General features: G+C 38.8%; 1 protein-coding gene across 1 annotated transcript in view; it reads right to left on the reverse strand.

The window, feature by feature from the left end:
- The window catches only part of plxna1a (plexin A1a), a 519677-nt gene that overhangs the window by 261216 nt on the left and 241095 nt on the right, over window positions 1-17366 (reverse strand). Inside the window, exon 4 of the mRNA XM_055165879.1 lies at window positions 310-441. Coding sequence (XP_055021854.1) covers window positions 310-441 — 132 coding nt within the window. The remainder of the gene's footprint in view (window positions 1-309; window positions 442-17366) is intronic.

The raw sequence follows: 17366 nt of genomic DNA on the forward strand, positions 1-17366 counted from the left end.
TAGATTCAGTCATGACAAAGATATCAACTATAAAACATTTGCAATCTGATAGTAAAAAGGCATATTTTTCCATAGAATTAACTGCCCCACCTCAATTTTATGATGTAATCGCAACTCATGCTATAATACATACAAACACATCTGATCCATACTCTGCTTTGTAAATACTATTCAAAATAATCTACATGACCAATCAACACAGAGTCTAAATCAATACACACAGTAACTGCTTATTGATATCCAGTTATTGTTCGCTCTTGGTCATTAGCGTTCACTGTATGCTGCGTTCTGACTGATTGGTTCTCTTACCTGTTTGTCAGTGAGGGCGTATAGGTACTGGTGGTCCGGACTGAACAGCAGGTCTCTGAGGATGGGGCTGCCTTCGCTCACAACCACGTTCTCATACAGCAAAGCCGGCTGCACCACGGAGTTCACCAACAACTGAGAAAGAAGAAGAAAATGACAGTAAATATCAGGATAGTTACTCTAAATAGGCATAAGCAAGAGTTTTTTGGTATAATGTGAACAGTATCAACAGCTATATTTCCATTTAGAAAATCAAATCAATTAAAAATCCACACTACATCAATGATCTAGCTATGATACAGAAATATTGTGATGTTTTAATAATTTATGTCAAGATGTCTCAGTTTATTAAGGCATAAACCATTCGTATTCGATCTCGGAAGCTAAGCAAGACCGGACCTGGTTGGCTGGGAGGCCCTTGGGAGTCACATTGGGGCAGCAGTGGAGGAACTTTAGTAGAGGAACTTCCATTTTAGATCTATATTGGACAAGTCAAAGTCAAACATGTATCTCTAATGGTGGGATGTTTAGGAGTTGACACAGTGACACAATGCACACAGCAAACACTGTCAAAAAAGTTTTAGGATTGTCTTAAAACTCAAGAAAAATACAAAATGAATTTAAATAACAAATTATAGTGTGCATTATCCACATATTGAACAGTGCATAAAGCAAAAATAGGAAAGACATGCACACACCTAGATTCACTCCATGTCAACCTGCCAAGTCTAACCACTCTGCCACTCTGCACTCCCGCTATATTTCAGAACTAACAAAAACATAGTCCTCAAACTGACCTAATTTTCCCCTATCCATCATCGGGAGTGTTTGCCTTGGAAACTACCCTATCACCAGTTGTGTTGATATTATAAATCAGGAGCAGTGTTTTGATAATGCCTTTGTGAGCAGATGCTTCATTAAAAGACAGATGCCGTGTCGTCTTTTCTCTTTGTTCTCTATAACATCCATTGCATACAAGTCAAGTGTTCAGACAAACCTGCTCTGAGTTCCCCAGCAGGAGGCTAAAACCCCAGATTTCACACTTTGAAGAGGAAGCCGTGAATATTGACATTCGTGTTTACAAGAGGCAGTGGGAGAGAGCAAGGTAGGGGGTCCCAGAGGGGTCAAAATAGGACACCCACTCAGTATTTAGATGAGTTTGCCTTTTAGAAGTGTTAGCAATATATCATCAGCTGGCGTGTGTGAGGCAACACTAGCAACACTTTGAGGTTAAAGCGCAAATGACAAGTTTTCATGTTTTCCCAATTATGATTTTGGTGGGAATCTAAAATATTAATCAGAATTTTCAAAATTCAAATGGTGAAGACAAATTGAAGAAAAATAAGTTAAAGGTGTACTATGTAATTTTTCAGGTATCTGTTTCCATTCAATAAAGCAGGTGATATCTCCAAGACAACCCACACTATGATACACATGAACATCCTGGATCAATCACTGCTCTGCTTTGTAAATAATATTCAAAATAACTTGGCATTCAAAATGACGTACATTTGGTGGGATCTAAAAAAAAATTCTAGAAATTTTCTGAAATTTCTAAAAATCAAATGGAAGATGGTGAAGAAACCTGAAGAGAAATACATTGAAAGCATACTGTTTAACCTTGGAAACAAGCAGGTTAAACATCCAGGCCAAGTTACAGGTTATCCACAGGTAAGAATTAATGTTTTTTCAAGATATTTCTGACCAATAAACAGACAAGTAGTTGGTGGACTCTCCAGAAAAGTTGCATAGTACACCTTTAATACTAGTAATGAATCAGATTTATATAACACTTTTTGGACAGTCAAAGACACTTTACAGTTTTCATTCACTCCACATTCAGTGGTGGTAAGATACAACTGTAGCCACAGTTGCCCTGGGGCAGACTGACAGAAAGCGAGGCTCCTCCGACCACCAACACTCACCCACACACCGCGTTCATCCTAGGCAATGTGGGTGAAGTGTCTTGCCTAAGGATACAATGTCAGTTTTATTTTAGGTTGATACTAAGGTTAAACTAGGTCTAAAAAAACACTACACCAGCAAGAATACAAGAACTAGCTCAAAGGATGACAAAAATGTGAATAATACTGATGCAAAATTAGACAAGAAGATTAGATACCTAGACTTGCACAGGACATTGCATACCACCAGAGGAATCTTGCGTACCACTAGCTATGCAGGTACAACAGTTTGAGAAACAATCCACTTAAAGTAAGTAAGTAAGTAAGTGAATAAATGTATAAATATGTAAATAAGTTAAACCATAAAACACATTGTAATCCAGTACCACAATATTGTGCATCACAATGCAATATTACAATCAGTCCATCACTCACTGTATTATACTTGTACAAGTGGCACTTTTCCAAACAGCTCTGAGTTGATTAGCATTATACAGAAGTGTGCTCATTACACATAATTAACTGCATCTCCACTCGTCAGTCTGAACACATGCTAGGCTCCCAATAAGAAGTGCTCCTATGTGAATGAATGCAAATGTGTGGAGAGAATGGACCACATTTATCAAACTGATCTGTGCATGGGGATGAGGTGTATATCATGTAGTAACTGTAAAACTGTAAACACTTCAGTACTGCTTTGTGATGTTGCTAAGGAGGAACAATGAAGATAATCATAGAAAATCAAAGTACAGTACAGTGATAAAACAGTACACACAATATTCAACATTTTAGAGTTTACAATATAAAACTAAAAGGTAAAAATGCCTGTCACTGAATAAATAGAATTAGGACAAATTTCCAAACAATGATAAATTTGTATATAGCACTTTTCCACCTTCAAGGCTCTAAATGTGCTTTAGATCAGGGAGCCACTCACTCATTCACACACACATTCATACAACAGTGTAGACAGACAGTGAGGGCAAGTTGGGTTAAATGTCTTGCCCAAGGACACAACAACAGCATTCATCTGTGGGAGCTGAAATCGCACCGCCAACCTGTGGGTCAGTGGATCTGATCGTCCAGACAACAATGTTTATGTCAAGAGCGGGATTCAAACAGTGGACAAATGCTCTTGCAACTAAGCTACTGCCTGCAGTAACAGCAATAACAGCAAGGGACGGACCCTGTACCAAAAACATTATATTAAGCACCTTAAAATGCAAAGAAACAAATACATAAATAAATACAATATGTTTGTTACCAATGATCTTTAATTTCACTTTTGAATATACGGTAAAAAACTAGGAACTACAAGTCAAAATAGGTTTACCATTGGGGAAAAAAAATGACATAGTGCCAACTTTTTGCCTTAAATCACTTTAGTTTCTGGTTGTTTCAGCTGGCTAATGATATTTATCTTATGTCCGGAGGCATTTTGATAAGATTCAAAGTAATAGCCAAAGGCAGCACTAGATCCATAAACATAAATCAAAGGTAAGGATCATTCTCATAAATGATTATACAAAAACATTATCTTTAATTGTATTATATATCCATCTTACCTACAACAACACATACATACCTTAATAGTGTTGCTAATAAAACAAAATTATGAGACAAATATATCTGAAAATCCTTAAATTACTTACAAAAACGAGTGTTTTGATCCTATCCTAAGTTTTGAAGAACCCCTGAACAATGTTATCTCTTGTAACTGCAAATGTTTGATATTGTGTTTTTCTGTTTTGTTTTATTTTTGTTGTTTTTTGTTGTTTTTATTTCATTCTGTCAGTGCTTAAAGTGACTCTTGGTAGCTATTAATCACTCATACAGTAAGCGTATCCTTGTTGCTTTTGTATTTTTGCTGTATTTTTACTCTGCTTGGATTAAAAATAAATAAATTATCTTATCTCAATGTTTCATCCTATGGACCAACTCTACTTACACATCACCAAACATTACCTATAGATTTTCCTCTTCCCCACTCCTGACACTTTTACAGTCTGTCAAACCCATCCCTGCTGTGAACACTGACCCCTGCTGCCCTGGAGTTGCATCCTCGGCTGGCTGCCCTATCTCCCGTTCGTAGCCACACACTTCACTTACACTCTGACACTTGTAGACAAAAAGTTTGCTCGGCTCCCACCCCCTCCCGCCCGTGTGGATCTGTGTGGAGCGGCTCCTGCCTGCAGCTCTGAGTAAAGGGCAGCTGGGGTGGGATTCGGGTCAGCCAGCACACAGGGGGCGCTAGACTGAGGCAGGTGACTGGACAAGTGCCATGTAGCCTCCGGCGTTTAGCTCTATCAGTGAGACCTGCACTGAGGAAGTTATGAAAAAGACTAGACACAAAGTTTAGTTAGCCGACCTACTTTATTTTCTGTTTAGTAGTGAAGGAGCAGTTTCAAAATTTCAGTTTTATTGCTGTTCAGGTACATTAAGTTGGCAAATCCTTATTACAGTAGGCTACGTTACAGACTGCAATGACTGGGTCCCATATAGGTAACAACGGCAACATATGAATGGACGTTCTATACCATGTAGTGTATATTTTAAAACCTAAAAACTCTAAACTTCTTTCAAAATAACTGTATTGTTTGGTTTATTTATTAAAAGGGCCCATATTACACTATTTATGATATATATTTCCTCATCAAAAACATACCTAGAGTTGTGTTTTGTTTCATTCACTCATTTTTAACACACAAACGAAATCGAAATTGAAATATTAATATATCGTATCGTTTAATATGATGATACAGTATCGTTATTGTGGGCTGCTGTATCGATAAAGCACCAAGAGTATTTTTTGGTATATTTTACTAAATTATTTTGTTACAGTGCTACAGTTTTGTTGCTTGTTCAGAGGAAGGAAACTCATTTATGCAACACATTTGACATTTTCGCAGTTTTGATGAGTAAAATGGGTGTATTTCATATGAACTTTGCACATGAAGTGGTTTAACAAAGACTTTTAGTATCACAGCCATGATTTACCCTTTCTTTTTTTAATGAACCATATCAAATCGATTTGAAATATAGCTTATTGAACCAAAAGTGCACTGTATCGAGATATGTATCGTATCGTGGTCTATGTATAGAGGTATGTATCGTATCTGCAGCTTCTTAATCCAGCCCTAATTTGTAGCCAGAGTTCTTCTCTCAAACAGCAAACACTGATGTCGTGTGGTAATACAAGAAGTGCTCCACTGTTTTAAGTATTATTATTATTACTATTAATTGCATTTCTGTGCCCCAAACACTTCATCTGGACATTAGTATGCCAAGAGAATCCTGCCTATTATTTCCAGTTACTTAAAGGGTAGCCAAACAATTTAAAAGACTACAGTTTGTTCCAGGTACACGGACCACAAATTCAAACTACAACTAGGTTTACTTTCAACAATGGTGAAATGTTTTTGTTCCCAAACCATATCCAAATCTAATTTACCAAGTAGTCGGATTGAACAGAGAACCCCAAGGCTATTAAGACATGGGGGGGGCAGCCAAAAAAAAAGGTTAAATAAATAAGGAAGGCTTTCATAGCCATACCAACCAAATTATCTCTTAAACTAGGCATACTTTTTCATTCATAAACTACAGTCCCCAATCCACAACTGCAGTATTTAGTACATTGCGTATTTGTGCGTATTTGTTCATCTTTCACCCGGCGCAATGGCCAATAGAAGGGCGGTTATTCTCACTATTATGCAAATTCACTCAGCTATTGGAACCTTTTTAGTCTGGCCTTGAGATAACCCCAACTCCACACCATATTTTAGTCCCATTTATTCTGTATTAGCAGTCTAGGGAGTGGACTTCCATGTGTTTATCTTGCTGCTCTACCTGCGGGACCTGCCTCCATAAATCGGCTTCCTCCTCCCTGTGTCTGCTCCGTAAATCCAGGGCCATAAAAGTGAGACATCGGGGCATCTGGAACTTTTTCATGCTTGCGTTCGTCCACTCTCTCTCCACTCTCTTTTCTCTGTTCCCTTCTTTCTCTGGCAGCATGGAACTTATTAGCAAAGTGTCCGGGCTAGGAGATGAAAAGATCCCCTCTGCAAAGGCTGGCTGTTTTAAGAGGTGCTTATTAAATATGCTTTTACTGCAGCTCCTGGGACGGTTATTAAGGCTAAAAAAAACTCACAACTTTGATGTTACTGACAGCTTAGGACTCATTAAAGCGCACTGTTATTCCACTGATTAGTTTACCTCTACGCAGCAGACAATCATACATATTTTCATATTTCCCGATGGCGCCGGTCTCCAATGAGAGAAGCTAACGCTAATCGCTGCCATTTGCATTCAAATTATCTGCCAATCAGTGAGTTACAAAACACAGTGTTTGTATGGAAGGAGTGACTAATCAATCTAGTCTCTGTCACTCCAACAGAATGGGAAATAATGCAGCCATCGTGTGATTTAAATGTGCTATTTTGAGTTTAGCTAACAGTGATGACGACGCACTCATTTTGTCATCACGACTGTCAACATACAATATTAATAGTCATTCAGTTTCTAATGAAGCTGGAAGTTGTACGCTCCAGCCACAGTCACATAGTGAATTAAAGAAACAAAGTGGTTACTAGGCAGAAATAGTGCAGTCGCTAAGATGAGACTAGTGTTGGATCTTGTAAGAAAGCAGTGTCTTATTTTTCTCTGTCTTTTCTTGCCTTGGCTAGATTGTTATGTGCAGCGAAGGCTTAAATCAACATATACTTTTGCTGTATCCTTGAGCAAGGCACATCGTATGAATTTGTACACATTATTCTGTCATGTCGACTTTTACTATGGATGCATACTGATACTGGTATCAAATATCTGTTCCAATATCGAAAAATTTGCTGGATTAGGTATCATTCACATGATAGTGGTTAAGCGGATATCCTAGTTAAGCCCTTAAATTGGCTGTAATAAGACCTAGATCTCAGTCTTTGAACTTGGACTTTTCCATTTATTATTATTTATTTAGAAAATTGGAAGTGAGGAACACAATTTTAGTTCTTCTTGGGTCATTTGTAATTTGAAAGATACATTTTTTTAAATAAATTAACTGCATATACATGTATGCATATGTATATGGATATAATGTGACGTTAATACATGTTGAGATGTTTGAGTATGTATTATGTATGTATGTATGTATGTATGTATGTATGTCTGTGTGTGTGTGTGTGTGTGTGTGTATGCAATATGTACTTGTGTAGTTATAGGTTTGTGTGCATATGTTTATATACACACACATGAATACATATATGTAATGTGTATGTGTGAATGTATAAGTATGTGTATACATGTATATCTAGATGTAATGTAATTGTAATGTATTGTTACTGTATTTGTTATGACTGTACACCTGTATGTCTTACATTTTGTTCTTTTTCTATTGTCTTTGCATGTTGGTAAAATATATGTATACATAAATTAATCATTTTAAAGAAATAAGTGCCAATATTCAATCAAGAACTAGATGAACAAAAGTAGGTTGATTTGAATAAAACATTCAAAGTTCTTGTGCACCAACAAGTCAACAATGTGCCCTTTCTCTGGGCATGGGGAAAACAGACTCAGTTTAGACAAGATGAGATAATTCAATTGATCATAATAATTGCTAATATGCTTCTAAATCTAATGGAGGTTAGTGAAGCTCTATTTCATGTATGACAATTCCAACCCCTAACCCAACCCTGCCTGCATGAACAACTTGTCATGTCCTGCTTGTTGGTAACCCTTTGAACATTTATCTGATGCTCTTTCCCCCACTGACGTGGGTGAGGCTAACGCGCTAACGTCACTGGCGAGCTTAAGGCCAGTGTCATAAAGCACACATCATGGCTGCTCCGACCTCTGAGTGAAGGGACAATCTAGCGGCCCACCTTGAGTCCGCAGCCCCACAGAGACAGCTGCGAGAGGGGGCAGGGGAGGGAGAAGCGGACTCTGTTGTGCTGGAAGTCCTCGGAAACTAAACTTTTGGAAAGACTCTTGTTCATTTACCCTTGTCTTGGAGCTTGCTTGTGTGTTGTGTGCCTTCTTTTGTCCCCCACTGTTCTCCTGGGACCGCACTCATTACCAAACAATGCCACTAAAACCAAGGGCGTTCTCACAAAAGCCACACACACTGCGGACAAGAACAAGCAGCTCATGTACTTCTTAAATTAAGCGCCACCAGCCTCCAAAACTACTGTATATGCACTAATTATATAGGCTAATAAACTTGATAGCCTTGTAACGAGTGAGGCCCATATTTCGGAGAGGAGTTGGTATTATCAGTCTAGAATCGAATTTAACTTCCTGGTCAGCAGTATATCCGCAAAACCCCAAATGGAACCAAATCAGGCCAATATTTGCAAGCTCCATACCGGAAGATCGTATCTTTCCGTGAATCAAAGAGAAGATATTTTTGTAGAGTGTAAAGCATGGTACCACCTAGGAATGCACCAATATGATACCGATATTCGAGATTTTGGTGGATCGGATATCCTCTTTCAAAATACTGGTTCCATTTTGGCCTATAAATTGGTGTAATAAGACGATTTACAAGTCAGTGTTGACCCAAAATGTCCCATATCATTATTATGGGACGTTTCATATTTTTAACCTTATGCTGTTTGTAATTGAAGTAAATAAATGATATATTAATTCTTGGCCCTAATATCTGCTGACATTGGGAATCAGCAGATATTTAAATCCAAAGTATCTCTGTATCGGAACAGAAAACTTGGATCGGTGCGTCCCTAGTACCACCCTGACTTACTGGCATTTGATTTACATAATGACCTCCCTAAAATATAGTCAGGTCCAGTGAATCATGTGATAAGAAGTTGTATCTTCACAGTTCTTTGGAATGGTTGCTAGAACATTCCTAGGTATATACAAAACATAAACACTCAAGATATATGATTTTAGACTCATTTCTTGATAAGATTATACTTGGCACAGTATTTTTGTATTTATAGGTATACTGCATCATTTCAAATAAAGGGCCTAATGATGCCACTGGGCAGAGGTGGGACCAAGTCATTGTTTCACAAGTTTCAAGTCTTTTACCTCAAGTCTGAGTCAAGTCTCAAGTCAAATACAGACAAGTCCAAGTCGAATCTCGAGTCACTGGCACATAAGTCCAAGTCAAGTGCAAGTCGTCTGCTTTAAGCTTGAAGTCATTTCAAGTCTTTAAATACCAAAGTACCTTAGATTTTTGCAATTTATCTGAATTTTAAACTACATTTTACATTAAAAAATATAATAAAATAAATAAAAATCACAGTATATTTATATATCAGTATTGATATATGAGTTGTAGAAAGGCATTTTTTCCCCTTTTAAAATGTCTTGACAAGATCTTGGTGTGAATCACTGCAGTCAGAATAGAAAGAATTCAGATTTGAGAGTGCTTAATAACAGTTATTTTGTTGTGTGTCTGAAATGGAAGGATAAGGTTCTTTGTAGTTCCCTCTGTTTTACTGTATTGTACTGTGTATTAGTGTAAGACATTTGAGGATATGTATCAACTGTAAAGAGAAAAGTATTTTCTAAAAACATATTTTTTTAGGAGAAGCATTCTTCAAGTTCGAGTCAAGTCCCAAGTTACTGACCTTCAAATTCAAGACGAGTCCCAAGTCATATTGGTACATTTTATCAAGTGAAGTCTCGAGTCCTAAAAACAGTGCCAAAAGTCTGACTCGGGTCCAAGTCACGACTTGCAAGTCCTCGCCTCTGCCACTGGGTAGTCTGTTTAATGCCATAATGTATCTCTGGAGAGGCGACCCCAGAATGCAAGTTTTAAGAGCAATAAAAACACATGGTATGAAAGAGAGATACATTTCATGCCGAACAGTGGAACATTACAGGCAAAGTCATAAAAGCAAAGTAGTAATATGCAATAAAAGTTAGACAAAATGAATGAAGTGAGTACTTTCTTCTGACTTGATCAATTTCTCATTCAATATTTATATCCAAGAAATATACCCTTATCAAACTACATCGCCCATCACGCCTCACACACCATTACAGACCAATACCAAATGGCACTGCCTGTGTTCTAACCAGTATGTGGGCGTGTTCGGGGGAGGACAATGTAATAAAAGTGAACAAAAGAAGTAATGAGGTTTCTTTGCAGTTTTGCGATGATTAATGTCAGTCTGGGTTCACTGTGCGGTCACACCTATGGGTCAGGTACTTGGTCCATACAAACACATAATATGTATCGCTCCTGTGTTATCCTCTAAAGAATCATTTCTCCTCATCACATTTCATCATAGGCTTAAACTATACGCACTATTTTTCTTTGGCGTTCCATCCTCCCTTTTCTCCTCTGCTTATTTATGCTGCAAATAGATGGTCCATTTTTAACATTAGAATCACCGGGGTTCACATACCGTAATGACTGGGAAGGTTATTAAATTGAGAAATAGTCTTAACATAGACAACTGGTATGATTTAACTTGGGGGCTGTGCATGGGGGTTTAAAACAATATTTATAAAGCAGAGGAATGGTGGGGTTGAAATGATTGTCTTGTTCTAATCGAGTAATGCGCACTGTATATGGAGTCTGAATGTCAAAATGTTAAAAGTCAACATTACTTAATATTTGTTCTCAGTTCTCAAGACAAAGAATAAAAGGTTAAAGCAATAAAAATATGCAGGCCAATTATGTCTATATTTGCTTTAAGAATAGTATAGACTTGGTTTGGTGTAGATTGCATCCTGGTTTAGTCAACGTGTCAACAAAAAAAAAAAAGAGAAAAAAATGCAATTAAAACTATTAATGTGTTAATTTAATGACAATGGATTACAACAGATTACAACTTAAAAGTGCATTATGTAACTTTTTGGTTGCTTATTTCTATGGATATGTCATTTCTCTGCCGGGAATGTTCCGCAGTATGACATTAAACAGTTCTACCTTAAATTTAATAAATTACAGCTGGTTTTATAGCTCAAAAATACCTAGAAAAACAAACATTTTGACTGTGAGCGGGGTCGCCACTCCACAGATCTGACATGTAACTTGATCTGGTTTGGTCTCCATTAAGATACAAAGGTTTACAGCCATACAGTGAAACATTCCAGACAAAGAAATAACATCTCCACAGAGACAGACCCTCCACTAGAGAAGCTACGCAATGCACCTTTAAAGATGCACTATGTAACTTTTCTAGTGAAGGGATTTGTCACCTGGTTGTTTCCATAGAGATGTTATTGTTTTCTTTTGAATATTCCAACTAATTAAATGAATATATTAAGCATGTATTCAAATACAGGTGTTCCTAAAAAATGTCAAAATATGAATTATTATTGGGAGATGGCTCGTCTCTCCACAGATCTGACCTGCGATTTGGTCTTGTGCTGTACTTTCTTGTTTCCATGGAGATAGACAAGTTTAATGCCATGCTGTGTAACTTTCTAGGCAGTTTAACAACATCACCATGGAGACGTGAAGGTGACGGACCCTCCACCAGAAAAGACAAAACAAAACTGAACTGAATTCCCAAGATGATCTAATCCATGGCCTTATTTCTCTTATCCATGTTCCATTCCTATACAAAAACTTTCTCTTCTCCTCGCCCCACGCACCTCCCATCCCAGTGTCCAGCCCCGCAGCTGTCTGTCCACCCTCCACTGTTAAACATCCACTTAATTACAGGGACTGGCTTAGGCACAAGGAAGAGGAGGATTCAAGGAAGGAGGAAGGAGACAGGAAGCATAAAGGAAGCACACCCACAGAGGAGCAGCCCGTTAACCTTGTTACTGTTTGTAATGGGACTGTCCAGAGAGACTGATGGAGTCCAGTCCAAAAGTCCATGTAAGTCTTTGAAGATGGAGAGGCTCAGACAGTTAAAAGCTCGCCTCTAATGAAATCTACTGCTCTGACCCGCACGATGACATTGGAGATAATAACGAAAACGGAATGATGTCACTTAGTTAACAGAGCTAGAAGTGATTTAGTGCACAAAAGTGTCCACAAATAAGTTATATATGATGTGAACATATCCGCTAATAAGGTAGAGAATTTCAAACACTTGTTAGAAATTGTGTTGGCAGTCTGTAAAAATCCATGACCAAAAATGGGGAAGATCTGAGCTACCAAAAAGCAAAGGGCAGATGTAGTATTTGGGATAAAGATTTTGTCTCTCAATTGAGAATAAAAAATAGAAAATAAAATAAAAAATGCTATGACTATTAATATGTTTTGCAAATAATATATCAAAGCCTGTACCAACATTGTACTCTTTTTAAATAAATAAATAAATGTGACTACAAAAAAATGCCAGACTGTGTTAAAAAAAATTTAAAATAAAAACTCATATGACTGAGTTAAATTGTGTGTGGTGGTCTTTTTAAAGCAGAGCCAACGATTGTTATCCTTCAGAGAGGTGTGCAGTGGTGACATGCTGTCAGGGGCCAGCTGTCTGCTGTCACTCTCCTCAGGTGAGTGTGTGTGAGTGTAAACAGTCTGCTCAGGTGTGCTACATATATACATAGAACAGTGCATGTGTGTATGTTGTGTATGTGTTGCTATAGAAACATAACAGTGTTCATGTAAGTCTGTACAAATATAATAGTGTTCGTGTGTATGCGTGTGTCTGTATAAATAAGTATGCGTGTGGCTATATAAATATATAAGTGTGTGTGCATGTCCTGTGGGGCGGCGTCCTGTTGTGAGAGCAGTGGAGCGTCACCACGACGATGATTAATTTCTCTCAGAGTAAATCGGGTGTCAGTAGACTGTACCGTCAGCAGGTGTGCTGGGGCTTGTGGATGCCTTCCAGTTAGTGGCACGTGACCACATTTGCTCCAATAACTTCATAACAATCTCTGCCAGGAATCAGTCCAACTTTCTCTGTTGTTTCAAACACACAACTAGAATCTATCCTCCCCAGGTTATTCAGGTAAAACGACTGCACCATAACAGCGTGTATGCTACAATGAGTTGTTCTTTATAAATAATAATAATTCCTTACTCTGGCACTTCACAGTCTTGTTTAAAGGTGCATTTTGTATCTCTTCTATTGGAGGGCTCCACCACCTGCTTTTCCCCATAGAGATGTTACTGCTCTGTCTGAAATGTTTCACAGTATCAACATTAAGTAAGTTTTTATTTATAGAGTGCTTTTCACAGACACATGTCACAAAGACACTTTACAGTTCATTGTTCATCCACTCCATACCCAGTGATGGCAAGCTGCTATTGTAGCAACAGCTGCCTTGGGGCAGACTGATGGAAGCACGGCTGCCAATCGGTGACATCGGTCCTTCCAGCCACCACCAACACTCACACCACTTTCATGCTAGGCAATCGGAGTGAAGGGTCTTGCCTAAGGACACAACGGCAGATTTGTTTTTTGTTTTTTTTTATTTCTAAGATTTTTCTCAAACCATTTGTATTTTGATACCTCATTTAAAGGGATGATTCAAAGTAATTTCAACCTAGGATCCATTGCACCATGACCTCTACATTACATCTGTAGTCTGCTGCTGGATAATAGGTTGGGTGTAATTGACGACCGCATTGGGAGAAATGGGGATTAATTCTGATGTAAACTGATGATAAAGGAAATGTGGGAACATAGGGCCTAATTTGGGGGAAAAAAAAAAAAAAACAACCTTAGAAATGAGGGAACATAGGCATGCTCCACACTGTCATTAATCATTTGATGTTGGTGTGCTACTATTGAAGCCATAGTTGCTGTAGGGTAGACTGACAAAAGTGAGGCTGCCATTCTCCGCTATCAGCCCATCTGACCACCACAAACACACGCACACCACATTTATTCTAGACATTGTGAGTGTCGTGCTCATGAACCACCTGCTTGTAAAGAAAAGTGCGAGTATATCACAGACTAAACCATCTAACCACGCTGTATTTATGAGTGTTGGCTATGGGGAGAGGTAAGCTAAGGTGACCTCCCCCATGCCCAAAACTGGAAATGTTGTTTTGGCCACTGACAAAGACGTCAAAAAGTAGACCCAGGTTGGCACCATGAGCAGTCCCTTGTTTTACCTTTGTTTGTGCCAACTCTGACATAGCACAACAGCCCAGCCACTTTATTGGAGAGCCCAAATATATATATTGTTTTTGCAGCCGCCATGCCCTCACCACAATCTGACAAGAGGTGACTACAGCGCCGAAAGCAATTAGCCGAAATCGTGCAAACAATTCTCGAGAGGTGCAAGTTGACAGCAGCCTCAGCAATTCCGATGTTACTGATGTTATTTTCTTTGCCCGGACCTTTTGGCATGTTTTATTAGCACTATTAGCGCTGTACTCTGCGAAACTAGAGGGCGCAGGGGCTTCAAAATGTCAACCCGGTGCTTTTGAATCGCAACTCAAGGGACCATGCGTTACTGGAATGACACTTGGAACCAAAAGAGGCAAGTTTTTTTTTTTTTTTTTTTCCCTTCACACAAGTCTAGCGTCGCACAGTTAGACATGCTAGCTGGGTTTCTGTGCTGTCAGCCCGCTCCAGCTAACACGACTGCTCCTGTGTACTTTTGGGTATACGGGTTCTTTTATCTTCTCCAGCAATGATAGGCTTGAGTTTTCCCTCCAGTGCGGTGCTCTGAAACATTCGGTGGATGTTTCGATCACAACCAGCTTCAAACTAGTCCCAAAACCGTCTTTACCTCTGTCGGAGTGGAGATTTATCTTTGGGAAGACTTTGTGCATTTGGAGTTTGGCTGTTTTTGCGTTGCCTTCATCTATCTTTCTACATACACTGCATTACATTAGACTTGTAAAGTAGATGTGCTGTCATCTTTATTTTTGTTTCGACTGTTTTGGAGCATGCACACAGACGGGTTTTTTCAGTGGTATTTGACTGTCCCAGTGAATTAATGTGACCAGACAGAACCGCACACTTTGACAAAACTTTACAAAGATGAGCTGTGTCATGTCTACCCGATGACTGACAGGGGGATTAACCAATCAGAGAGACGCATGCTCAGTTTGCTTTACACGTAAAAATGGAGAAAAATTTTTTTAAAAAACAGAATCAACTAATGAACTTTCTGTATGCCGTTTGTATGTTCTCCCCAGGTCTGGGTGACTTTCCTCCTCGCACTCCGGTTTCCCCCATCAACCCAAAACATGCACCATAGGTTAAATTCTAGCTAAGGTAATCCTGACCAAGCCTAGCAACAAGATCGTGGAGATAGATCCCCGGGCGCCCGATGTGCTGCCCACTGCTCCTGAAATGATGAGTGAAATGCAGAGGAGAATTTCCCTATAGCATGGGTGGACAATTATTTTTTCGTTGAGGCCACATGAGAAACAGAAAATATTGTGGAGGGTCCGGCCAAAATGCTTAACTCAACTCTGAATCATATTAATTGTATTTCTTTATAAAAAGCAGTAAATAGCATTGTTTTGATGAGCTGGTAAGACTAGTAAGAGTTTATGTTATGACTAAACAATGAAAAAGTGAGGTTGCCTTACAAAAAATGTCCTTTACAAAAAACAACTCTAAAATAAAAGCAATGCAGCTTTAGTCCATGCATGAGGTAAAATTATAAAATATGTTTATTTTGTAATTCCAAATGAGATTAAATGGGTCAGTCAGAGTCAAGGGCCGTGTGTGTACTACAAAACTACAAGTACTACAAAAACGAAGCAACAAACTATTACTTATTTAAGGTAAAATAAGTTATATAGTTTCAAGAGTTGATGCCTTCTGCATTTCAAAGACACATGCTATAAAATTAGCAGCTTTGGTTGGACCGTCTCAAGTTTGGAAGGGCGTTTGTCAGGCTCTGTGGTCCTGTTCCAGACTGTTCTGGTTTCAAACAGAATGTAGAAGGGACTGGCTGGTGAGGCAACCAGTGAAGTGGGATCAACACTGGCAAAACTTGTCAATTATGATCACCCTGATGGCTACAAAAATATAAATTGGTTCTCTTACTTTCAGAAATAACAAATGACTGTCTTCAATATAGATAATTTTACAACAGATTTAGTAATATTTTTATCATTTTAATTTAGTGCATTGCAACAGACTGATACAGCCAAATGCATGGTTCCTAAAGTAGAAGTTGGACAAAAATCTGTATAATAAAAAGTTGTAGAAAATGTTTTAAAACGTTTAATGTCATACTGTGGAATATTCCAGGTTAAGCAACATAATATCCATGCAAATAAGGAGTCGATGGAACCCCCACAGAAAAGCTTCAAAGCACACCTTTAACTAAAAGTCATGAATATGAGACAAGCTAACACATTTTCATTCAATATTAAAGGAACTATTGGACCACCACAGTGAGTCTACATGGTGTTCAGTTATGTAAGAGCCCATTATTAAAAACCATAGCCCCTTTCATATGACAATTTTAGCACATTTGAATGAAAAGCTGCAGGCCTCTTCATTAGCAGACTGTGACATTGCGTGTGTATATTTCATGCCCTGAGGTGCGACGGAGCTTTCAACATTAGCAGAGACCTTCCAGCCAAACACTCTTTTGTCCTTTGTTATCGCTCCATTCTTCTTCCTCTCCTCGCCATAAAAAATGCTTGGTAATATTAAGTGATTTGATCTGATGTGCTCCTAAAACAAGTCAAAGCGTGTGCCGGCGAGGGCCTCATAAAAGGGCAGTTAATTTAATGCTGTCTCAGTAATATCACCACAGAATGTCATTACCATCCGGGAGAAAAACGCACTCTGCCCGCTCCCTATCAAACACTGTCAACTTATTAAATGACAACCTTGAAGACGGCGGATTTGCATTCAAATCAAGTGGAATCATACCCCCTTTGGCACCGTGAGATTGTATTAAATTAAGTGTCGAGGTGGTTGCGAATTTCCTCTTTCCTAGTTTTTCTGTCTCCCGGCCCCCGCTGAGCACGGCACCCCTGGAGAACGCTTGTGACATAACTAGGCCTAGCTGTGCGCACTAACGCTAGCTCCACAGTGCGCCCGCAGGCTCTGGAGCAGGCTGAGGGCAAACCAGAGCTAATGACATCCAGGGAGCGAGGAGTGAGGGTGTGCTTGACAGGCGGAGACCTAGAATGAAAGCTAGGGGGGGAAAGACGAGGAATTTTCGCTTATTTGAGGAAATGCATTGGATGGTGTGCTGCATGGAACGTGGTAATTTGTTCTTGTAGTATAAGTTAGCATGCAGAGTCACTGGCCTCAAGGGTGTCAATAGTAGCAGATATTTTTGGAT

This window comes from Boleophthalmus pectinirostris, unplaced genomic scaffold (assembly GCF_026225935.1).
Source record: "Boleophthalmus pectinirostris isolate CB_2022bp ecotype Guang Dong unplaced genomic scaffold, ASM2622593v1 HiC_scaffold_8, whole genome shotgun sequence".
Taxonomy (NCBI): Eukaryota; Metazoa; Chordata; class Actinopteri; order Gobiiformes; family Gobiidae; genus Boleophthalmus; species Boleophthalmus pectinirostris.